The following is a 25,134-nucleotide window of genomic DNA, read 5'->3' as shown; positions in this document are numbered from 1 at the left end:
TAGGGTGAGAAACCATAGGTGTGGACGTCAAGATGGGGGTGGGTGGGTGGGGGGGGTGAGTGTGAGGGTTTATGACAAGGGAGGAGGGTGAGGTGGCAGTTTGTGTGGGCTAGTTTTAGCAGGTAGGGGTGTGTGTGTGTGTGTGTGGATACTGAGGGGGCTGTGGGGTGAGGTAGTAGTTTGTATAGTTTTAGGATCACACCAGATCTGGGAGATAACTATACAGCCTACTGTCTTTCTCACGGCAACCAAACCATCGCCCGGCATCACCGCGACGACCAAACGTCCCCCACGGCGGCCAACCCATCGCCCGGCGTTGCCATGGTGACCAGAGGGAGAGCATTTCATCTCCCAAGTTCAGTCGTGTTGATGGTTCTTTAATGTGCTATTTTGTAGCTATTATTCGTGTTTGTGTGTGTGTTTTAAACGTTCTTCTGTTGTGTTGTTTTGAACCCTGTATTAAATTGGAGCTTTGCTGTGTTGAGGTAGTAAGTTGTGTTGTTGTGGGGTGTGGGATATTGCCACCCTTGTTCAGGAGATAACTATACAACTTACTGCCTTCCACAGTGTGGCCACATAGCACCAACATATCTGAATCATGTGTGTGCATATTAAGTTTCAATTGCCACTGAAATGTATGTACCTTGTGTGTAATAAATAATGTTTTGTTTTTTTAAGGATTGGAGATGTATGCATTTGTTTCTGTGAACTGCTTCAGGCAGCAACGGTTGGGATTTGATATTGAGTTCTATGTTGAGTAGACTGACAGCGTCACTTTGAATGCTGCCTCCTGTCCTACTGATTGATTCCATCCCGACTCTTAACTGTTCCATGGATGAAGCTGCATTGTGTTCACCAATTATGTCATGCTAAATCAGGAATTGCTTCAAGTAACAAGAGGGGGAGGAGTAGGTGGGGGGGGGTTAGGGTGGAGGAGGAGGAGGAAGAATATGTTTATAAACAGGGCCTTACTCTCAATTCCCACTGAATTTAGGAGTCTGTAAGTTCTGATCTGGTGTCATGATCTTTACTGGCCTGCACAGAGTACACCTGGGGAAAGGGATTCTGGAATTTGAGTCAGTGACAAGACAACACAGACAGACAGACACACACACACACACACATCATCATCATCATCATCATCAGGTGGTCGCGCAAACTGACCTTGATTAGACTAGACGGCTCCTCTGATTGGACAACCTTTCTCATATTTATTCTGGCCATTAGCCAATGACTGGACGGGGCGTTCTTCAAAGCGCTCTCCAATTGGTCAAATTATTTAAAGTGGGAGGAGTTTTCGTTTCTCTTCCCCTATGCCTCTGCATGACATGTGACGCAACACAGTCTGGCTGCGTGAACATGGCGAACATTCGGTGTGTCAAGGTGAGGAATTGAGAATAAATCACTTCAAGAAACATGTTGTTGAATACAAATGACCCTGCTTCTGCAGTAACCTCATCAGATCACATCAATTAGCGTAGCTTAAAATGTTGGAGAGTTTAGGCACAGTTCGGTTCTAAGTAATGCCATTCACAAGTTTCTTTGTATGTGTGCCATTTGCGAGGTATAATGCTGAGGGTATATAGCGCCCTCAGTAGTTCGTATTGCAGCTACCTAACTTGCCTGGTCTCCAAGTGCACTACTGACAATGCCATTATGGCATTACACGTGTATACAGTGGGTTTTTACAAAGACTGCTTGTTAGGTTTTCATGTTTTGAACGGTTCAGATGCAACGTAACTTGGATAGCCAGGCAGCAACCAAGACATGTTGATAACCCATTCATTTCCCTGTCTGCCTATTATTAGCCTACTAGTATTTACGTGTGTGTGTGTGTGTGTGTGTGTGTGTGTGTGTGTCCATTCCTGTCTGTCTGTCCTTGTGTTCCTCTGTGTCTGTGCGTCTGTCCTTGTGTTCCTCTGTGTGTGTGTGTGTCCTGCAGGGTATGGTGGGTCTAGTGACAGGTGGAGCGTCTGGTCTGGGCCGGGCCACTGTGGAGCGTCTGTTGCAGCAGGGAGCGTGTGCCGTCATCCTGGACCTGCCCTCCTCGGACGGACACGCCCTGGCAACCAGCCTTGGAGACCGCTGCGCCTTCGCCCCCGCAGACGTAAGTCTATCCTTTACCACCTAACTCTCATTCAGGCCCTAATTCTCTTAATCCCACCATCACTCACTTCCATCCCTAAACCTGGTCTCTACTCTGTCTGTAACCTCATCCCCAGGCGAATTGGCACAGTGCATATAAACCTGGAATAACAACGACTCAAACCTGGCCTCAAAATCTGAGTGAATCCTAATCAGAAACGTGTGGTGCGCACGCAAGCACTGGGAGGAGGTTTTGTGGGAGATGATTTATTGGAAGATTAAGCCAATTAAGACAACGTCTAGGCCACCAGCAAATTCTCCAGGTCCTTGCGCTGTAAATGAAGGCTTAGTTTGGATGCGTTGATCCACTAGACCTTTCAAGCATTTGGGTGGAAGTGTCTGGTAACAAGATTACTCATATTGTGCCCTTCAGCCTCCCATTTCAGGGATCTCATTTCTCCTCTCTTTCTCTCCTCTCCCACCACTCTCTCTCAAACACACACACACACACACACACACACACACACACACACAGTGTAGCCAGACTCCTCAGTAGCAGAGGAAAAGGGAAAGAATGTTTAACTATAAATTGCTTCGAGCAACAGACACAAAATCATGCATCTAACTGGCATGGCAGCAGCAGAGGGACACTGTAATAAAGCTTGAGCCCTGTAGATGGCGCTCACATACTGTACCTTTTAACTTTGACTCAAAACACATTGTAGGAGAACTCAGGGGAGGAACCTTGAGATCTTCTCCTCCAATGCTTTTTGAGAAGGAAGCGAGTGGAGGACAGAGAAGAGGAGACAAAGAATCGAGTTTCTAACAATTGAGAAAAGGCCGTAGACTTTGTTTCATTTGATCCTCTGACCCCACACTGATCACACATCTGAACACGCCCCAAATCAAACCGTCTCAGAACCTTATGTGACTTTGTTGCCTAGGTGACGTCGGAGACTGATGTGCGGTCGGCTGTTGCCTTGGCCAGAGAGAAGTTTGGGAAGTTGGACCTGGCGGTGAACTGTGCTGGCATCGCCGTGGCCGTGAAGACTTACAACTACAAGAAGGATGTCCCGCACAGTCTTGAGGACTTCACACGTGTTATCACTGTAAGAGACACACTCACATACACACACAAAATATAGCTTATTTCCATAATTATCTGGTTGCCCATGTGTATGTACGTATGTGTTGTAACTGATATAGGGGTCTAAATACTGGTGAGAATGAATTACTTGGAATTATGAATTTGTCTTTTCAAATGAATACTGTAAGGCACCAGAGTACTGGTACTATAAGAGATTCTTAAATAAAACTTGATTTAAAAAATAAATAAATTACAGAATAATTACTTCAATAGGCAATCTCATATCAATAATCTGAAGGGTATATGATGTCTATTAGTAAATTATTTAATTGTTTGTAGAGCCAGCATTTGTCAAAACAAGAGAAAACACTTTATGAAGATGGATTTTTATTACTACACTAAGAAACACACAAGGAATGTGCAAAGATTAATAAAGATGACTTCAATCATAAATGTAATGGTTTGGAGAAACATTACAATTCCATAATAGTTCAAGGAGGAAGAAAGCGATTGTACAGTTAGGTCCGGAAATATTTGGACAGTGACACAATTTTCATAATTTTGGCTCTGTTCGCCACCACAATGGATTTGAAATGAAACAATCGAGATGCAAATGAAGGGCAGACATTCAGCTTTAAGTCAAGTGGTTGAACAAAAATATTGTATGAAACGTTTAGGAATTGCAACCATTTTTATACACAGTCTCCCATTTTCAGGGGCTCAAATGTAATTGGACAAATTAACAATCATAAATGAAATGTTCATTTTTAATACTTTGTCGAGAATCCTTTGCAGGCAATGACTGCCTGACGTCTGGAACCCATGGACATCACCAAATGCTGGGTTTCCTCCTTTGTGATGCTTTGCCAGGCTTTACTGAAGCTGTCTTCAATTGTTTGTTCGTGGGTCTTTCTGCCTTTAGTTTTGTCTTCAGCAAGTGAAATGCATACTCGATCGGGTTGAGATCAGGTGATTGACTCGGCCATTGCAAAATCTGGGTTGCTTTCGTAGTATGTTTTGGGTCATTGTCCATCTGTACTGTGAAGCACCGTCCAATTAACTTTGCTGAATTTGGCTGAATCTGAGCAAACAGTATATCCCTAAACACTTCAGAATTCATCTGGCTGCTTCTGTCTTCTGTCACATCATCAATAAACACTAGTGACCAGTGCCATTGGAAGCATGCCCATGCCATCACACTGCCTCCACCATGTTTTATAGAAGAAGTGGTATGCTTCGGATCGTGAGCCGTTCCAAGCCTTCTCCATACTTTTTTCTTCCCTTCATTCTGGTACAGGTTGATCTTAGTTTCATCTGTCCAAAGAATGCTGTTCCAGAACAGGGCTGGCTTTTTTTAGATGTTTTTTGGCAAAGTCTAACCTGGCCTTTCTATTGTTGAGGTTTGTGAATGGTTTGTCTTCTCTTTATGGTAGACTTGGATAATGACATGCCTACCTCCTGAAGGGTGTTCTTCACTTGGCTGGATGTTGTGAAGGGGTTTTTCTTTACCATGTGAAGGATCCTGCGATCATCCACTACTGTTGTCTTCTGTGGACGTCCAGGCCTTTTTGTGTTGCCGAGCTCACCAGTGCGTTGTTTTTTTCTCAGAATTTACCAAACTGTTGATTTGGCCACTCCTAATGTTTTTGCAGCCTAGGGATGGCCTGTTTCACTTGCATTGAGAGCTCCTTTGACTGCATGGTGTTCGTTCAAAGCAACAGCTTCCAAATGCAAATGCCACACTTGGAATTAGCTCAGACCTTTTATCTGCTTAATTGCTAAAGAAATAACAAAGGAATAGCCCACACCTGTCCTTGAAACAGCTTTTGAGTCAATTGTCCAATTACTTTTGGTCCCTTGAAAAAGCCCATATTCATTATATAACTGTAACTTGAATATGTTTTGGTAAACAGCTAAAACAACAAATTGTTTCAGAGTCCAGATATATATGGACCTAACTGTATATTTACTAAATGTATCAGATTCCAAGGCTCTAGTCCACACCCTCCTGGATGTTGTCAGTCGTAAAGCTTGTTGTTCTGAGGGTACCATGGTTAGTGTCAAACGCCTTTGTTTAAGTTGAGGCAAAGGTCTTTATGCCTTGCTCCTGCCAGAAGGAGAATGGCAGTGTTCGAAATGCGCGCTCATCCCAGCCGCAATCATGATTGGGTGAGAGGAAATCTCACCTCTCCTTTAGGAATGACCAGTAAAATGCAGATAGTCCAGAAATAAAGATATAATTCCTAAAATGGTATAATGGGCATATGCACATCTGCAATTATTGCCAAAGTCTATGTTTCATATTTTAGGAGAGAATCAATTCAGGAGAGAATAAGTGATTGCAATCTCAAGCATTGTTACAAGACACACACTATTCAAAATACATTCACAGGTAATACGTTGGTATTTCTAATGTGTTAAGAAATGATCAGTCAGTCATGTGCACAGATCCTTTTGTCTGTGTTTCATGTGTGTATGAGTGCCTTCTCTGAATGTTCCTTCTCTCCCATCCTTCCTCGTGGGGGTGGTGTTAACCAATTGCACCTTCTGATACAAAGCCAGTACTCCATGGTTTAGGGTCTTTTGAGGGGTCTCTGGTGATGAGGACTCAGATAAGACCAATTGGAAGTCTGTCTTGACAACAATGGAACCTCAGAGAGGGGAATGTATGGTTTATGACAGGAACAATGTTCTCTACAGTGTGGTCCAGTCAGGTGTATTGGTATACGTAAATCATTGATATAATGTGATGGTGTGTGTTTGTGTAGGTGAACATCGCAGGGACCTTTAACGTAATCCGTCTGGCCGTGGGGGAGATGGGGAAGAATGAACCAGATGCAGACGGACACAGAGGTTGCATCATCAACACTGCCAGTGTAGCAGCATTTGATGGACAGGTACACACACACACACACACACACACACACACACACTGTCTCAACAGTACCTTCCTTCACTCTCACTCTCTCTCTCTGTAGGTGGGTCAGGCTGCGTATTCAGCCTCTAAGGGGGGTATTGTTGGGATGACTCTACCCATCGCCCGAGACCTGGCACCCATGGGCATCCGTGTGGTCACCATCGCACCCGGTCAGTAAACACACACACACACACACACACACACACTCTTTCAAACACTTTCCCCCCCTTCCTCTCCATCTCTCAATTTCAAAGGTATATTGGCATAGAAAGAGTTTGTTGCTAAAGTAATACACTGTATAACATGAAAGACAACCTCTCTCTCCCTCTCCTTAGGTCTGTTCTCCACTCCTCTCCTGGCGGGTTTACCTGAGAAGGTGCGTTCATTCCTGGCCCGCCAGGTGCCCTTCCCCTCGCGCCTGGGAGACCCTGCAGAGTTTGCCCACCTGGTGACATCACTGGCTGAGAACCCCATGATCAATGGAGAGGTCATCAGACTGGATGGAGCTATCCGCATGCAGCCCTGAGAGAGAGTGTGTGTGTGTGTGTGTGTGTGTGATCCAAGGTATACCACTGTGACAGCTCCGATGTGTGTGTGCATGTCTGGTACTCCAAGCTCTGCTGTACTGTACGCTCCATGCAGTTTTGTTTTGTTTTGTAAACTGATCCAGTAATAAACTTGTAATGAGTCTGAGTCTCTCCTCCTCTGTGTCTGTGTAAAGTGAGGTCAGTAGGAGCTAATAGGACAAATGAAACAAGAATGAGCCTTATGAGGCAAGTGTACCTTCATTTGTCCTATTAGTAATGAATAGAACGCCTGGACACAGGAAATGCTAAATGCTAAAGCTCTCATAACATCACACCTGCACCAGTGTGTAGCTTTATGTACATGTCATCCACAACATTTGAGTGAAGGGAAAGGGAAGCACACATTTCTTTTGGAATGGAAAGGAGCATAGGTACAGTATCTTGGTATAAACACACGTTTGCTCCAGTTTTGTACCCATTGAATGTGACCCTGTTTGTGTAAGGATATGGCTGACCCATTCTGATTTGAGATTTTTGTGTAAAAAAGGTATTTATTGCATATATTGTCCACTAAAAAGCAGATGATGGTACAAGTGTAAGGGACCAAGTGCTCCAACCTCAGTCTAGCCTGAAGATCATTCGATATCTGAGGAGCACAGCAGCTCAAAAGTTCTTCTCAATTCTGTAAACACTTGTAGGACATTAAATAGTAGCAAGCTGCAAGTTTGATCACCACTAGGTCGCCATAACAGCAATGATGTGAGGTAAAATGGGAGTTTTAAAAGAACTGCTTTAAATACAGATGAAATCCAATGATAAGCCCTTCTCAACGTCAAAGAATCCCAACCCACAGACTGGTACAAAAGACAATGGTGGGTACAGAAACCATCCCCACAAATGAACTGCAGAGCAGAGTGATGAACTGAGTCTAGTGGTTTAAGAACTGAGGCTGTCGTGTGATTTTAAATTGTGTCACCATAATCACGGACAGGGAGGAGCGTTGCCAGGACAATGTTCTTCCTATTATCAAAGGTGAGGCAAGACATTTCTTTACAAAACAAATACAAGTCTAACTGTCAAACTCTTGATCACTTTTTCAACATGTGCTTTAAAAGTGTATCATCTATCTAAATGCCCAGGTACTTATAATGGGGAACTCCTTTCAGGGTACAAATATGTAGGTCATTGTAATCAATATTATGGGATCTTGAGAAAAACATTACAGACCTTATGCATACCTCTTCAAATTAAGTTTTACCCAGATTGTTTCTAATCTCACCCATGTGCATACTTCTCTCATGCGTTTAACGTCATGTGCCATGTTTTTTCTTCCTAAACTTGTAAATGTAAAAAACACGCACACCACCACTTTGTCTTTTCGTGGTGTTAGGAATACAGACCTCACAGATAAAAATGTTTTGATAAAGGTCATAAACCGAAATGTTGACACAATACATAAGTAGAGGTAACGGTCGTGTTTGCAGGAGTATTCTTCTTCCTAAACTCATCATCACTCAACATAGTTTACAGCTATGCAACTTGTAAAATACAGCATTTCAAACATGACACACAGTTTGCCTTTGAATATGACTTTAATGAAAGAGAATTGAAACGGCAAGTGCAGTTATAGTGGTAGTATGCAGGGTAGTTATTGTGGTAGTAAGTTTGGGATAGTTGTGGATTTCCAGAATTGTCTCTGTGTTGAAATATCTGAAAGAGAAAAATTGTCTTATCATTTGTATAGATACAATCTAAATTACTTTGAGGTGATTTGAGAAGCCAAAAGGATCATGCTTAGAATGCACTGTAAGCAGATAATGGAGGGCATACCTGTATTTTGTTTCCCTTTATGGAAAGCCCTCTCCATGCTCTCTCTTGCAAACTCCAGGTTCGCCGCCATTACTCTTTTCTTTTCAGTCTTCTCCTTCTCTCTCTCCATTTCTGTCTTCATCCTCTTCCCGACATCTTCTGTAATCTTTGTCATCAACTCTTTCACTTCCCTCTCCCTCCTTTCCACCATATTCTTTATCATCCCATCCATCTCTTCTCTCATGCGTTTAACGTCATCTTCTTTCTCCTTCAGGATTTTCTCCATCTCTTTCTCGACCACTTCTACTCTCTTCATTGCCTCCAACTCCTTTTTCACCCATTCAATATCCTTTTCTTTCTCCTGTTCATTCCTGTTTCTCTCTCTCTCCTCCTCTGCCCCTTTCATCATCTTCATCCTCTCTTTCACTTGTTTCACCTCCATTTCTTTCTCCTCCAGGATTCTCTCCATCTCTCTCTCCATCTCTTCTACTGTCTTCATACCCGCCTCCATCTCCTTTCTCATCCAATTAATATCCTTTACTTTCTCCTTCTCAATCTTCTCCTTCTCCCTCTCCATCTCTGTCTTCATCCACTTCACGGCATCTTCTGTAATCTTTCCCATCTCCTCTTTCACCTCCCTCTCCCTCCTTTCCAACATATTCTTTATCACATCCATCTCTTCTCTCACATGTTTAACGTCGCATTCTTTCTCCTCCAGGATTCTCCCCATCTCTCTCTCCATCTCTTCTTCTCTCTTCATACCCGCCTCCATCTCCTTTCTCATCCATTCAATATCCTTTACTTTCTCCTTCTCAATCTTCTCCTTCTCTCTCTCCATCTCTGTCTTCATCCTCATCTCCTCTTTCACTTCCCTCTCCCTCCTTTCCACCATATTCTTTATCATCACATCCATCTCTTCTTTCACGCGTTTAACGTCGCATTCTTTCTCCTCCAGGATTCTCTCCATCTCTCTCTCCACCTCCTCTACTCTCTTCATCGCCTCATCCATATCCTTTTCTTTCTCTTTCTCATTCCTGTCTTTTTCTCTCTCCTCCTCTGCCCATTTCATCACCTCCATCCTCTCTTTCACTTGTTTCACCTCCATTTCTTTCTCCTCTAGGATTCTCTCCATCTGTCTGTCGACTTCTTCTACCCTCCTCTTCATCACCTCCATCTCCTTTCTCATCCATTCAATATCATCCATTTGAAGCTCCTCTCTCATTGTTTCGGTCTCCTTCTCACTCATCTTTAATCTCTCTTCGCTCTTCTTTACCTCCTTCTCTCTCTCCTGCACCACCCTCTCTCTCTCCTCCACCTCGTTCTCTCTCCTCTTCATCTCATTTCTTGTTTTTTCCATCTCCCTCTGGAAAGTCTCCTCCATCTCCTTTGTCACTTTCTCCACCTCCTCCACCTCTTTCGCCTTTATTTCCAACTGGACAATCCTCTCCTCCAAATCCTTTTTGTTATTTTCCTGAGTCTTTTGAATGCGACTGAGTATTGCATTGCATTCATTCACTTTCTCAGTGTCTCTATCCAACACTTTCCTCTTCCTCTCCATATCATCTTTAAGACGATTAACTATCTCCCTCTTCCTCTCCACCATTTCTCTGTCCTTGTCCACCATTTCTCTGGCCTTGTCCACCATTTCTCTGTCCTTGTCCACCCTCTCTCTCTCCTCCTTCAGCCTCTCCTTCTCTGCATCGGTGTGCTCCTTCACCTTATGCAGAAGGTTTTGGGCTCCCTCCACCTCTTCCGCTCTCTCCTCCATCTCCCTCCTCCAACCCTCCTTCTCTTCCTTTCTTTCTTTAGCCACTCTGGCCCTCTCTCTCGTGTGCCTGGCCCGTCTTGATGTCCTCTGTGGGAGTGGGGTGTAGGCTGCGAAAGCTGCCGGTCCTGCTGCCTCCATCATCAGGGCAGCCTGATCCTCTTTACACTTCTGTGGACATACAGTGAACACACTACAGGTGCAGTCTCGAGAATGTCTCTATGAATGTATTTGTCTTTTCTGAGTATAAAACCATTCAGTTGTCTCCAGTGATCTTTACATATTGTCTATGTTTAGCCATCCTGAATGGGGTGACTGGGTAGTTATCAAATACAGTAGCGCTGATACAGTGCTTTGAAACTTCCTGATGGAGATGACAGACACAATGACAGGGAAACGTCAAGAAATATGATTGTGTTAGATAACAGGCTTCCCTCGCAAAGAGATTGCAGTATCTCACAATGTTCTCAAGAATAGGCTGTTGCGTTCCCAATTTCCCAAAAGGGGCTCTCTAGTTTTGCCTTTAAAAAAGGCCTACATCTACCTTTTATTCAACATATCCGACACAATTTATATTGCAAATCATGTAGGCCTGTACAGTAAGTAATTGTAGGCCCTTTGCAAAGTCAACTTACGACTTACTTAAGGAAAGGTCCTGTCGATTAAAACCTATTAGTGCCAACTATGTTTGGTTATATTTTAGATACTGCCGACCTGAAAACATCAAATTAACCATTTTGATATTGTTCTGTCAATCATCGTTCTTCGATAGTCCCTCCTCTATAGGTTATTTGCGTTTGTCAAGCTAAAAAGAGAAGCTGTCTCGTTTTAATGTTGATCTTTAAAATGGTTGATTTTGCAGCCACATTTCTCTCTGTAACAACGATTGAGCTCGACCCGTTTCACTTTTTAGGCTGTTACGCTGCTCTTTCACTGACAAACAGCTGTTTTTGGAATTGCGCGCTCACCGAAATTACCGCGTTTTGACTTGATGTTGGGATCAAACTGTCTGCCGAGTCGGATGAATTACTTCCCAGCGATCTAACAACAAAGAGTATCCAATTAAGGGTATTTCTTTGCAGTAGGTCTAGGTCCTGATTGGGGGGGGAAATGTTGCTTTGAATTGTAGGCTACTTTGACTGGACGATAACATACGAATACAAACAAGTGTACAGTAACATGTTGTCACCACGGATGATGGAGTTTATTTGATTAATTTTCAGCCCTGCTTCTTACAGCTTTGCGTTTACTTGAAGGCAGTTCACGGACTTGAGGTAGGCTGAAAATATACAGGAGCTTGTAGGCCTAGTGCTTATTTGATTAAGGTAGGGGGGATCTGCGCGAAGCCCACACATCGTGTCGCTCACCGGCCCCGCAGCCCACAGATCGACCGGCCCACCAGCAGCCATGGCACAGCCCTTTACACAACATTTAGGCAGCACCCCCCTCGAAAGATACATCCTACGTCCCTGGACATTTGGCCCAAGTATTGGGGCAATTTAATGTAAAGTATTCCCGTTTATTTAAACTAAAATAGAGCAAGGCAAACTTACCTGCGGCGGGTCCCACCAGTTATTCTCCATTGTGTTGAAATGTAATTGAATCTATTTCCACTAATGAGCGTACCACATTACAAATGACAATCAGCAAAGGCTATTTGACAACAACTGGTGGTTCAAGTGACCAAAGTGATTTTTACATTAATTTACGTCATTGCTAGCAGCGTCATCAAGACAACAGCATTATGACGCAGGAGATATTTATTTGATTACAAACGTGAATCATTACAATGACCAAGGTTTATGGACTGGCTTATTGACTGGTCTTCTCACGACAAAGGATTCCCTTCACAGGAGAGCTTGTTTCATGCAATACTTGGAAAGACCCATGCGATTTCTGACAAACAAAACAACCCATGTTCATGAATATGACTCGTTCTTCTCTATAAAGATAATAATGGCGCAGGCCTAATTGAAATAGGCAGCGTTTCTCACTTTGTCGATACTTCAGATATGCTCATGTTGTTTCTTGGAAAATATACGTCGTTGGGATTAATCATCATCATATTATTAATTAATAGACAAAACACAGACATAGATATAGGTATATAGATCAGTGGTAGGGGCTCGGGATCGTTTCTGGACATGGCCCTCCATTGTAATTTACATTTACATTCATGGCATTTAGCAGACGCCTTTATCCAAAGCGACTTACAACAATACTTGTAATATTTGTTTAAGTAATTGAATCATCTATCCAACAGTCATCATAAGACAAAGTAATCAATGCTCACACCAGGGGCCATAGGCAGTCGGCTATTTCATTTTATTGTATTAGCAGGAGAGAACTTGTACAAGGGGGGTAGCGGGGATGAAGAGGTCTCTGGGTGGGGTTAGGGTTAGGGTTAGTATAGGGGGGGGGGTAAACATACTCGTGGTTCAGGTATTAACTGCCAACTGAACTTAGTTGGAACAATACAAATTACAACTAAGATATAACAATATTATAACAATATAATATCAACATTTCAGTATTATATCAAAAATAATGATTTAGAAATATGGTACAACCTGTGAGCTGCCTGGTTGCCTTGGCAACGGTAAACTCCAGCGCTGCTCATCAGCGGTTCTGGCTCTGGCTCTAACCGTCTACCTTCTCTTAACCGTTAGGAGAAAACGAAGAAAAACACAGAAAATGTAAACTACAAAACACTAACATTAAATCCTACACATACATCTGTATCAGTGGAGTCAGGCAAACGTTACACCAGACTCCCTTCGACATGTTTTGTCAGGTGTCATTTGACAACAACCTCTCATCGTAAACGGCAAGCTAGTGCTGACTCGTCCTCGTTTAGGATACCAAGCTAGCGCAATTACCGCTAACAAACTACAAACTTCATATGTTACTATGCATAACGGTACACTAAATAGAAAGCTTACATGACCGACAAACTGTATTAATGCTTATGCTTAAGAATAAATGGAAAACACACTAGTGAGTCGTCTGGTCCTCTGTCTTTACTGGTTCAGGTATTAACTGCCAACTGAAGAACGCAGCTCAAGCCACAGCTTATATACAAGTGATCTAGTGCCTTTTATAAATGCTTGAAATTGAATGGGGGGAGTCTGTAAACATGCAAGATAAAGTGCATACATATAAAATAACACATTTACGTAAGTGGCCAATTACATATAAATATCCTATGTGCCACATAAACAGTGGAAAAAGCAGTGAAGCCCTTAGCAGACATAGGGGAAAATGTACAGTATATACAAACATGTACAGGAGCAGGACTTATTGTGTCTCAGTTAACACAGTTGTGTCATGTGTAATTGTGTTAAATGATCCATAATAAGTGCTGTCCAGTTTCCTCTATATTATATATAACATGGTGAATAACTCTCCAGATATTTCTTTAAGGCCAATATCGGTGCTCTGATATATCTGTCAATAAAGGTAAATGGGTTTGTATAGTCACCAAATCAACCATTGTACATATTTTAAGGAAAAGAAAATATAAAAAATATATTGCCAACAATTTGTCTTTCTTGCTGATTTTCTCTGTGTATTTAGTATAACATGCACTTATGATGTACTTCTGTTTTTGATCATGAATTATGAAGTTCAGTATATTATAGTAGTATAGTTATCATAAAAAAAGGGCTGGGTAACTAAATCTATACAGTTGTTTTATTTCCATTACAAATGTCTCAAGTCTCCACCCCTAAAGCTGATCTGAGTGTTGGAGAAGACTAGCAGGAAAGGTTATTTGCATTGTGTGCCATGATGGAGAGAGTGTATGGTGCTGTGGGAAACTCAAGAGCTGACAGGAGCCTGGTTTGGGCTCAGTGGCTGCTGGCCTTCTGTCTTCTGTCTGGTCCTGCCAAAGGTAATGGGTAATGTAAATATGCTCCTTCAAGTCTTTTACACACGTGCACACACACACACACACACACACACACACACACACACACACACACACACACACACACACACACACACACACACACAAATTGTAATGATAGAGAGTTGATGTTTACACATACATACTACTGAGTTCACAGACAAACAAACAATACAATACAATTCAACATGGTTACAGACATAAAATCAACATACAGTATCAGAGTTGGTTTGCTAACTTTAATTTAACTGGGCGTTGGTGGCTTACTTTTCATGCTGTTAAGGGCAATATATCAACTGTAGAAGGAGATCCTCAAAATGCCTCCACAGATATCTGTCAACAGGATTCACCAATGTCTCTGTCTGGGTAGCCGATTATGAACATTTTCATGTCCAAGGTGACCATGCAAACTGCTCTGACTTCAACTGCATCAGTCCTCCATCACCAAAGCTAAGGCTCCTAAGGTTCTCAGCAGGACAGGGCCCCTGTGGCACTCCCTTTGAGGTCCCAGCTGGCCTCTCAGGACTGACCTGGAACCCTCACAGCCCCACTGTGTTGATCGTACCAGGCAGGAGGCCACCCAGGGTGCAGCCCATTTGGGTAAGGATCATGGCACAGGAACTGCTGAAAGCTGGGCAGAGAAACATAGTGGCAGCGGACTGGCTGGTGCCTCCTGGGCATGAGATTACAGACGGGGCACGTCAGATTGGTGAGAAACTGGCACAGGTCATCCAGGCACTACTGGTGGGTACATTATGTCAGAGCTGAAGCAAGATGGTGGCAGTATGATTGTTCTTTAGCATTAAAGGAAACAATATGACCATTCAATAAACTGAACATGCTTTCAACATGACTCATTCTGTGATGGTGTTTGTGACATGGTGAGGACTGGTGCTTTCTCCAAGGATCAGGGGTCTTCCCCAGAGATGTTCCATCTGATTGGATTCGGTGTGGGAGCCCATGTTGCTGGTGTTGCTGGAGCCTGTCTGCATGGAGCTATAGGAAGAATCACAGGTACTGAAATCAAATCATGCTACTGGGTCATATCTGATGAGAGATTCAGGGACATGGGATCTTCCCACTAAATAATCTGATAAACTACTGTCGAGTACATTTTTTATCATGATGTGCTTTGATTCCCCTCAGGGCTGGATCCATTTGCACCAGCATTTTTAGAGGCAGATAAAAGTGTCTCTTTGGATTACAATGATGGGCAGTATGTGGATGTGATTCATACCAACTTCAATCGTGAGGCTCACCTGTTGCCACTTTTGTACATCCCATTACTGTAAACCCACACCACACAGTCATTTAATGGCCTACTGTCTTCTCAGCCAATGAGCCTGTGGCTGCGCTGGGTTTTTCAAGACCATTGGGTCATGTGGATTTCTACACTGGTAAAGGACATGAGCTCCCTGGTTGTCCTCAAGCTATTATGAAAAGTGAGGGTAAGTTAGTGTAAGTTAGTGGTTATCAAAATATCACCATAATGACAGAGTGTATCTGTGTATAACAATTGTATGTCTAAGGTGCATCACTGTATCCCTGCAGGGGAGCAGTACTTGCTCTGCAGCCACCACCGTGCCTTCAAGCTTTTCACCAGCTCCATCCGGTCCCCCTGTCCTCTCACAGCCTTCCCCTGTCAGGGCGTGGAAGACTTCCAGAAGGCTCTATGCACACACTGCCACAGCCCTGGTCTCAACGTCTGCCCACAGCTGGGTAGGCCAATAATAATAATAATAATAATAATAATAATAATAATAATAACAATAACAATAACAAGAACTATAACCATAATAATAATATGCTGATATAAGTGTCATTCACACTTCCAGGACCTGACATTAGAAATGGATACTGAATGATGGACAGCAGATGATTACCCTGGTTATCCTCACTCCCTCTCTCTCAAAGGTTATGATATCAGCTGGCTACCCCCAGATCGTCCTATCCCCTTCCAGCCCCTCATGTCCTGGACATCAGTGCAACTGGGCCATTCTGTGGTCAGGACACATTGACAGATATTATGAAAGAGCTCCAGTTGTTTCAGGTCACTTCAGGTAAGGCAAAACAGTTGATTGATCTATTTTGTGCCTCTTTTAGTCACTCCATTTCTATTGGAGTTGCACTTTGAAGGAAACTGCTCATTGGAGGCACAGTTATTCATTCAGCTAAAGGGAGACATCAGCAAGACATCCATCATGTTGGTGTCTGGGTGAGATACATTTTGTTTATTATGTTGTTGATAAGTCCCTCAATTGATGATTCAAATGATTTATCAGATCTTATGACTCACTTAAGCTGACCTTGACAGAAACCTTTATTGCGCCCAGTCCTTTCATGATAGAGTTTGAGCCACATCAGATGTACCACTTCATGGTTTCCATGGACCATGTTGAAGACTTCAAAATAATGTCACTTGAGTTCTACTCTCAACGTCTTCTGTATCTTGAATGGAGGAAGAGAAGAATTACAATCAGTCACCTGCTGCTCACACAACTTCCGAGGCACAATGGGTAAACACAGCAACAATCCCATTTGCTTAGTACAACAAAATAACCGATTGCAAATTAACTATAAGCATAACTTCCTACAGGCTGGCATACAAGGCTTGGAGTGTATCAGCAATAGAAAACCAGAGAGTGGAAGTGAATCTCCAAAGGATATCCATCAAGGATATTGAAAGTGTGTGAAGAGTTCTGGTGTTCAGGTGATGGGATAGAAATATCAATCAGCATAATTCATGTACAAGCCAAGCCATAATAACATGACGACTAAGCATTATTTTGAATTGAGTTGTAGTTTTCTTAATAAAGTATTGTAGTTAAAGTCTACGACTCTGGGATATGACGTCATGTCGGGGAGTCACAGCAACTTTTACCAAAGATATTTGGAGTAAGTAAAGATGTGAGCAACTGTAGGCACTCATTAGATGTCAGTGCATGTCTACCGTGCATGTGCATGCCGACTCCTCTTGTTTCTTGATAATCTCCATTTTGAAATGATCTCTAGTATCGCGGCCCGCTCTTTTCCAATTGACATTAGATCCCAGAGTCTGCCTTTAAGAAGTTTTGTTGAAATAGAACTATCGATTTGACCTTTTGAAAATTAACTGCTTCTCTTAGACCAATAGAGGTAGTATGGGTATTCGGACACAACATATTATCAGAGAACAACTATACATGCAGTCCCCCCCACCCCACCCCCCCCAAACCTTCCCTGAGGGTACAGAAGCTCTATCTCCCATAGGCTTGCATTGAAACTGCCCAGTTTTCAATACATGATTGCTAATTTTTATACAAAAATTCCCAGTAGTTGAACTTTGTACTGCCAGCAAAGGAAAATACCAGGACTTGGGACTTTGTATTGTTCCTCATTGTTACAAGGAGCTGGCGAGATGAGCCTGGTGGCTGCAGGCTAGCCAACAACAGTCGCTCATTTATCTGATGTTTTGCAATGTAAACAAAATATTATGCAATGTAAACAAAATATGAGCAGACTTAGTAGGAGATTCAATCAGTTAACTGTAAATAGCCGGTTATGTCATCTCAGGCTAGTTAGGTATGTCCACTGACGTACTGCAAAATACCAGAGACGCTGCAAGGATGAATCCCAAGCCCCCCCCCCCCCCTGCCCCCCAACATTAAAAACTTTGATTGCACCCACTTATCAAGCAGTCAGTAATAACAAATGAAATAGGAAATTAAATAGTAATGCTATTTTTGTTGTTGTAACTACCAGCTTGATTTTTTATATTTTACCTTAATTTTATTTCTATTTATAGTAAGAAATCATATTTTCTGTAACAGGCGCAGTACTACAGTACCATGAACTATATAGTACTACGTTTTTCTGGTGATTGAATATCTTACAGTTTTTCACCTTTGTTTTCAAATGAACGATGTCCAACCTGCAATGCATATTGAATCTTATAGTTATTATTTAGTGTGTCATTATGAAATGAATGGTGGATTGAACTTTTCACTAGATGACAAATAATACTGTTTTGATGCACTGATTTGCTTTTGTGACATGTATTCTAAGTTTTGAGAGAAATAGTACATTTTGGAAAAGAAATGTGCTGTGTTGGCAAATGTGTTCACTGTTTTGGAGAACTGTTTTTTGTTCTCTCAGTCACTCAAAACACATCATGGTAATATTTGTGTGTTCTCGTAGCTATATTTATTATTATTATTGTTATTATTATTATTATTATTGGCTGTAATGTTTAGACAGTATGTGTACTTTTTTTTATCCATCTCAAGATCCATCTTATCAATCAGATCTTTGCTTTCTTTGGATGCCTATCCACTGTTACCTTTTACCCTTTCAAAGAAAACAGAGCTGACTTGACAGTTAATGGTAAAAATGTCAACAGTATTCATCTTTCTGGTAAATTTAAAAATATTTAATTGTTAGTAATCATGTACTGCATGTATATGTTTGTACTTTGTTAACGTTCATTATGGATTGCAATCAAAAATCTTTTTTTAAGAGTTGTCCCAACTTTAAAACCACTCGAATGCATTCATGTCATAGTTATGACTAAACAAACTGGGAGGTATGGAGGTCGTAGTTATTACTAAACCAACTGGGAGGTATGGAGGTCGCAGTTATGACTAAACCAACTGGGAGGTATGGAGTTCTCGAGAAATTTGACTAGGCCATGAGTGGAGAACAACTTGATAAGGTACCACTGAATCTCTGTGGTGAGACATGAGCATTTTACTTGACCAAAGCCTTCACTGATCTAAAAATGATCAATCAAATTCAGCGAATGGCACGACTGCAAATTGGCTAAGAAATGTGTGTTGCGCAAGCACTGTTGTGGGAGATAATTGGTTGGTAAACCGATTAAGCCAATGGCTATGCGACCGGCAGATTCTCACAATCTCACAGGCATGGCAGCAGCAGAGGGAAACTGTAATAAAGCTTGAGCCCTGTAGATGGCGCTCACATACTGTACCTTTTAACTTTGACTCAAAATGCATTGTCTGAGAAATCTAGATTCCTCCCCTTAGATATTCTCCTCCAATGCTTTTTGAGAAGGACAGAGAAGAGGACATATATGATTGGTATTACTATAATGTGGTGTGTGTGTGTGTGTGTGTTTGTGTGTTTGTGTGTGCGTGCGTGCGTGCGTGCGAATGTGTGTGTGTGTGTGTGTGTGTGTGTGTGTGTGTGTGTGTGTGTGTGTGTGTGTGTGTGTGCGTGTGTGTGAGAAAGAGAGGTTACGGCTGACCCATTATGATTGTTGATTTCAGCTGCGACAGAAAAGAACTACCAATAAGGTGTAATATAGGTATTTAATGCAAATATTGTCCATTAAAAAAGCACAGATTGTATAAAAAGCCATATCAGTAAAATACTGTACTCAGTGCCATCCTACTCTCTATGAAGGAATGAGTGTGTGTGAGAGAGAGGACATGGTCTCCCACTGAACAAGTTCAATTATGAAGGCACTTTCATTATCACAAAGAGGCCAAATCTGGTCATCAGAAAGCATAAACTGTAAAATAATGATATACGTAATGAAAACAGAAATAGAAATAGCACTCTGCAGACTATCTTGCAAGCTGATTTATGTGTGAAATGGTGGACCTCCAGGCACAGACTGGTAGTGGTCTATAGGGGCAGTTGAACTCATTGATCACCAGAGACTGAACTCGACCCCGCTACCGAACAGAGAAATGTTAACTGATGGGCCGATTTTGATGCCGGTACCCAGAAATCTTGCCTCAAGCCCGTCCACCCCGATCCCAACTCCAGTGTCCGCTGAGAGACCCACCGTTGCCTTCACCGGCCCAGCGGACGCAGAGGCACTGGCGATCTCTGCCTTGGCCATGGCTTTCGCACCCAGCAGTGACACACCGGCACCAGCACTTGCGTTGGGTCCTTTGGCCTCTGCATCAAACACGCTCCACTCAGCTCGGGCCAGGCCTACTCCTGCCGCCGCATACACACCTGCCTTGGGTATACGCCGACCTGTTTTATTTTCAAAACCATGAGAAAAGTTGCCCGAGCCTGAGTATGTTCCTGTGGCTGAAGCGCTGCCGTCCCGGTCAAAGTTATCTATAGTATCCAGGACCCCCTGTGCACCATGAGTGACATTGGCACCCGCACGCACGACTGCATGGCCTGGAAAACAAGAGAGAGAGAGAGAGAGAGAGAGAGAGAGAGAGAGAGAGAGAGGGAGAGAGAGAGAGAGAGGGAGAGAGAGATACTTGTTTCAAATTGTGTGTCTTCTGACAGTTTTGATAACATGCACAGGGTTAGTTTTAATACTGCTAGTTTGTCAAATGCTTCCAAATCTTAACGGTAGTGTAATGTCAAAAAGGCCTATCAGTCTGTTGATCCGGCCGTATGCCTCAACCCAAACAAATTGGAAAGATGTGCATCGTCTATCAACATCATTTGGTACAAATCTTTCAGATTCATTTCGTGTGAGTTATAGCTGAATCTACACAATTGATGGTGTGGGACATGGACCCATATTGACATTGACTACTTTTGAAATCTGACAGACTTATTTTGGAGTGCAATGTGATACCAGAAGGAGGTTTTGAATGATAAAATTGGATTGGATTATTTATTTTACCTTCGGCTGTGAGACGTGGCATCTTGGAGGAATGAAAACCTGTTGGGACAAAGAGGAATGGTTTACTATATCAAGAATTAACATCCCAGACTGAAGCTAGAATCCTAAGCCAGTACAACTTTGAATTCATATTTTGAAATTGTATGAATTAGTTTAGATTTCCCCATTGCTTAGCCTATAGGTAATTCCCAAAAGCCAAGCATTGAAAAAGATTGTACTGTATTACCTCATGTTTTGTCTATAACAATTGATTTTCGTTTACTAACTTAGTGTATCTCTATGAAGAAAGCCATCGTTTTTAGGCGGTGTGGTTGACAGTATTAGCCTACCTTTGTGATGGATGTCTTGAGTCGACAGGTGTCCTGTGGCAGTGTATATGTTGTATGTTGCTCTTCTTAAAAGATAGAAATAGAGCTGCACACTCTTATTAATTTAACCAACGTTTCTCCAGCAAGCTGCCTTTCAATCTGCTCTCTTTCAATCTGCTCTCTCTCTCTCTCTCTCTCTCTCCTCTCTCTCTCTCTCTCTCTCTCTCTCTCTCTCTCTCTCTCTCTCTCTCTCTCGCTGTGTGTGTATATATATAACACAACACAACACAATACAATACAAAATGGGGTGTTTATGTCTGAATCTCACACACATCCTGTATCCACCTTGCCCTCTTTACATGAATGCACCAAGTATTTCTGAGAAACAGGAACTGAAAGAGCAGAAGACCTACCAGAAGAATTGCTCTGTCTTAACTACTCATGGCTTCTGAGCAGAGAAGACAGAATACAGAATCTGTAAGGTGTGGCATGACCAAAGACTTGTTTTAATCACTGATCTAAAAAAGTGTTTATAGATCTATGGTTTTATGGTTTTATATACCCATTTCCTGCAAACTCATAGTTTTCTCTTAATTTTTGTAATTAGGTGCCTCCACTGTATTCCAGATTATCCCCAAAAAGCCTGTATTTTTAGCACTGACTGTACATGCAATGTTATGATGATTGGTAATATGGCGATGCAATAACAAGACAGTGACATTGTGAACACACACACACACACACACACACACACACACACACACACACACACACACACACACACACACACACACAAATCCTATGGCAACAGCCCTTTTCTTCACTCACTCGTTCTCTCTCTCTCGCTCGCTCTCTCTCTGTAGATAGGCGTATTCAACCTCAAAGGGGGTATTGCTGGAATGACTGCCCATCGTGTGGTCCCCATCGCACCCGGTCAGTACAAACCCACACCCACACATACACACCCACACACACACACACACACACACACACACACACACACACACACACACACACACACACCCACACACACTCTATTCACACTTAGTTTTCATCTCCCTTCCTTTGCAGTGTCGATCCCTCCTCCTCTCTCCATCTCTGTATCTCAATTTCAAAGCTGTATTGGCATGAAAAGAGTTTAAGTACACGGCACAACATGAATTACAAAATCTCTCTCCCTCTCCTTAGGTCAGTTCTCCACTCCTCTCCTGGCGGGCCTCCCTGAGATGGTGGTCTGTGTTTGTGTGTGACCCCTTGATCAACAATTGATCACCTGACTAAACAGAGCAGTGTGTGTGAATAGAGAGAGAGAGAGAGAGAGAGAGAGAGAGAGAGAGAGTGTGCCTGCAAGTGTGTGTGTGTGTGTGTGTGTGTGTGTGTGTGTGTGTGTGTGTGTGAGGTGTACACGTAATGGAATGGAATCCAAGGTATACCACTGTGACAGCTCCGATGTGTGTGTGCATGTGAGGTGTGTGTTCATGTCTGGTACTCCAAGCTCTGCTGTGTGGTGGAAATCTTTCAGTGAGCAACAATAAACGATGTTTGGTCTCAGTTGAGAGTTTTAATGCATATAGAAAGTTTAAACAATTCTGCTTACAGCATTCCTTCACCAACAATGCGGATTCAGATACTGATGCTGTGGCTGAGGAGAGGACCATCCTTAACCCCAATGCTCATATGTCATAGGTCTAGGGGTAAACAAACAAAACAGGGGTATCTTGCACCTGTTTCCTGTTGAAGAAGCTGAGAAACAAGCGTAGGCGTTAGCCAGGCGTGACCCACTATCTCAAACCTCAGCCTGCGGTTAGGAGTGTTCTAATTGTCTATTGTATGAGAGAAGGAGCAGTCGGTTTTGGTTCTTACTCAGTCACATAAAGGAAAATAACAAAGTACATTGGGTCACAACAAGGTCAATACATTTCATATAAGACTTAAGCAAAATAGTACAAATAAATGTTTTGCCATTACAGCTGTACTGTACGCTCCATGCAGTTTTGTTTTGTTTTGTTTTGTAAACTGATCCAGTCATAAACTTGTAATGAGTCTGAGTCTCTCCTCCTCTGTGTCTGTGTAAAGTGAGGTCAGTAGGAGCCAATAGGACAAATGAAACAAGAATGAGCCTTATGAGGCAAGTGTACCTTCATTTGTCCTATTAGTAATGAATAGAACGCCTGGACGCAGGAAATGCTAAATGCTAAAGCTCTCATAACATCACACCTGCACCAGTGTGTAGCTTTATGTACATGTCATCCACAATATTTTGGAGTTTAGGTATCTCGTTTTACAAATGTTTGCTCCAGTTTTGTACCCATTGAATGTGACCCAGGTGTGTGTGTGTGTGTGTGTGTGTGTGTGTGTGTGTGTGTGTGTGTGTGTGTGTGTGTGTGTGTGTGTGTGTGTGTGTGTGTCTGTGTGTGTCTGTGTGTGTGTGTGAGTGTGTGTGTGTGTGAGAGAGAGAGGTTACAGCTGACCCATTCTGATTGTAGATTTCAGCTGCGACAGAAAAGAACATTCAGCAATAAGGTGTAATAAAGGTATTTAATGCAAATATTGTCCACTAAAAATGCACAGATTGTATAAAAAGCCATATCAGTAAAATACTGTACTCAGTGCCATCCTACTCTCTATGAAGGAATGAGTGTGTGTGAGAGAGAGGACATGGTCTCCCACTGAACAAGTTCAATTATGAAGGCACTTTCATTATCACAAAGAGGCCAAATCTGGTCATCAGAAAGCATAAACTGTAAAATAATGATATACGTAATGAAAACAGAAATAGAAATAGCACTCTGCAGACTATCTTGCAAGCTGATTTATGTGTGAAATGGTGGACCTCCAGGCACAGACTGGTAGTGGTCTATAGGGGCAGTTGAACTCATTGATCACCAGAGTTTGAACTCGACCCCGCTACCGAACAGAGAAACGCCAATTTTTCCCCCGCTGAAGCTGGCGCCTGTACCCAGCACTTTTGCCTCAACTCCGTTCGAGCCGATCTTGCAGCCAGTGTCCGCTGAGAGACCCAACGTCGTCTTCATCGGACCTGTGTCCATAGATACACTCCCCAATGACGCCTCCACCATCACCGCACCTTGCTCTGACGTCACGACACCGAAGTTGGGCCCTTTGGTCTCGATCTGATCTGGTGCTGACATACCAATGTTGTCTTTGAATTGAAAACACTGGTCTGTTATCTTAAAGGAACTAAAAAAAGTTTTCTGTTGGCAAAAAGAAGAGTGCGTTTTCAAACAATCAACGTCATAGGCTACTGAGGCTATGTTGTTATCTTTTGGAAACATTAACGGAGTCAAAAAGAAACAGAAAGTCAGTTTCTTTAAACAAGTCAGGCGGTTACAAAGTGGAACAATCGTGGCAAGAGATTTTGAACTACAGCTGGTGCCATTGAAACTGGGGGGCTTTCCTCCCCTCTTTACAGGAATGCACCTATAATGCACCTATAATTTCTGAGAAACTGAGAGTCTCAAACCAGGACCAGCCTCTTAGATTAGATTAGATTCAACTTTATTGTCATTGTGCAGAGTACAAGTTCAGAGACAACAAAATGCAGTTAGTGTCTAACCAGAAGTGCAAAAAGTGCAATGTGAACAATATATACAGGCAGTGCAGTATAAGCAGTATATGAGCAGTATAAGTAGTGCAGTATAAGCAGTATATGTATTAACAGTAACATTATAAGAAGAATAAATATAGAATGCAGTATGAACAGTATAAGCAGTATATGAGCTGTATAAGTAGTGCAGTATAAGCAGTGTATGTATTAACAGTAACATTATAAGCAGAGTAAATAAGCAGAATAAATATGGAATGCAATATGAACAGTATAAACAGATATGTACAGTGTATTAACAGTAGCATTATAAGATTAGTAAAAAATAAGGGTATGTGCATTATGAACAGTATAGACAGATATGTACAGAAGAGCAGTAGTATATAGTATAAGAGCAGTGTGTATAAGTGAAGATACAGTATGTACAGTTTATAGGAATGCTATAGGGTAAGAGTACAATTGTCCGGGGGGGGGGGGGGTGTAGGGGTTAGTTGGTAGGTTGTCACCTAGGTGTAGAGTTGGAGTTCAGTAGGGTGACAGCCACAGGGAAGAAGCTTCCTCTGAAC

The 25,134-nt window shown here is 42.4% G+C and overlaps 3 protein-coding genes across 3 annotated transcripts; 2 read left to right on the top strand and 1 right to left on the bottom strand.

Moving 5' to 3' along the window:
* The first annotated feature begins 1,324 nt into the window (after nucleotides 1-1,324).
* hsd17b10 (hydroxysteroid (17-beta) dehydrogenase 10) lies at nucleotides 1,325-6,782 on the top strand. Its single transcript, XM_083674531.1, has 6 exons — nucleotides 1,325-1,383; nucleotides 1,943-2,107; nucleotides 3,030-3,194; nucleotides 5,941-6,069; nucleotides 6,151-6,259; nucleotides 6,425-6,782. The coding sequence occupies exons 1-6, from the start codon at nucleotides 1,360-1,362 to the stop codon at nucleotides 6,613-6,615; spliced, it is 783 nt and encodes a 260-aa protein (XP_083530657.1). The 5' UTR covers nucleotides 1,325-1,359; the 3' UTR covers nucleotides 6,616-6,782.
* A 7,197-nt stretch (nucleotides 6,783-13,979) lies between these two features.
* Nucleotides 13,980-16,115, top strand: LOC310808931 (lipase member I-like; the record flags this gene model as incomplete). The annotated part of the gene is made up of 6 exons (XM_083676030.1): nucleotides 13,980-14,082; nucleotides 14,621-14,774; nucleotides 14,984-15,171; nucleotides 15,432-15,539; nucleotides 15,649-15,816; nucleotides 16,012-16,115. 6 exons carry the CDS (start codon nucleotides 13,980-13,982, stop codon nucleotides 16,113-16,115), a joined length of 825 nt encoding a protein of 274 aa, XP_083532156.1.
* Nucleotides 16,116-19,384: 3,269 nt separating this feature from the next.
* LOC310808663 (uncharacterized protein) lies at nucleotides 19,385-21,996 on the bottom strand. The gene is made up of 4 exons (XM_083675686.1): nucleotides 21,832-21,996; nucleotides 21,025-21,089; nucleotides 20,696-20,734; nucleotides 19,385-20,235 (listed from the first exon to the last, which is right to left on the bottom strand). The coding sequence occupies exons 1-4, from the start codon at nucleotides 21,960-21,962 to the stop codon at nucleotides 19,748-19,750; spliced, it is 723 nt and encodes a 240-aa protein (XP_083531812.1). The 5' UTR covers nucleotides 21,963-21,996; the 3' UTR covers nucleotides 19,385-19,747.
* Nucleotides 21,997-25,134: the final 3,138 nt, after the last annotated feature.

This window comes from Argentina silus (genome assembly GCF_951799395.1).
Source record: "Argentina silus genome assembly, chromosome: 8".
NCBI lineage: Eukaryota > Metazoa > Chordata > Actinopteri > Argentiniformes > Argentinidae > Argentina > Argentina silus.
This window is presented reverse-complemented; position numbering and strand designations above follow the sequence as displayed.

What these genes read in the sequence shown, in the direction of transcription:
- hsd17b10 (XM_083674531.1), top strand. Translation starts at nt 1,360, where the DNA reads ATGGCGAACATTCGGTGTGTCAAG. An exon ending in GCGCCTTCGCCCCCGCAGAC is followed by an intron (nt 2,108 to 3,029) that starts GTAAGTCTATCC and finishes TTTGTTGCCTAG; the next exon opens with GTGACGTCGGAGACTGATGT. An exon ending in ACTTCACACGTGTTATCACT is followed by an intron (nt 3,195 to 5,940) that starts GTAAGAGACACA and finishes GTGTTTGTGTAG; the next exon opens with GTGAACATCGCAGGGACCTT.
- LOC310808663 (XM_083675686.1), bottom strand. Translation starts at nt 21,962, where the DNA reads ATGTGTGGGTGTGGGTTTGTACTGACCGGGTGCGATGGGGACCACACG. An exon ending in GAGCGAGAGAGAGAGAACGA is followed by an intron (nt 21,090 to 21,831) that starts GTGAGTGAAGAA and finishes CTATCTTTTAAG; the next exon opens with AAGAGCAACATACAACATAT. An exon ending in TCAAGACATCCATCACAAAG is followed by an intron (nt 20,735 to 21,024) that starts GTAGGCTAATAC and finishes TTGTCCCAACAG; the next exon opens with GTTTTCATTCCTCCAAGATG.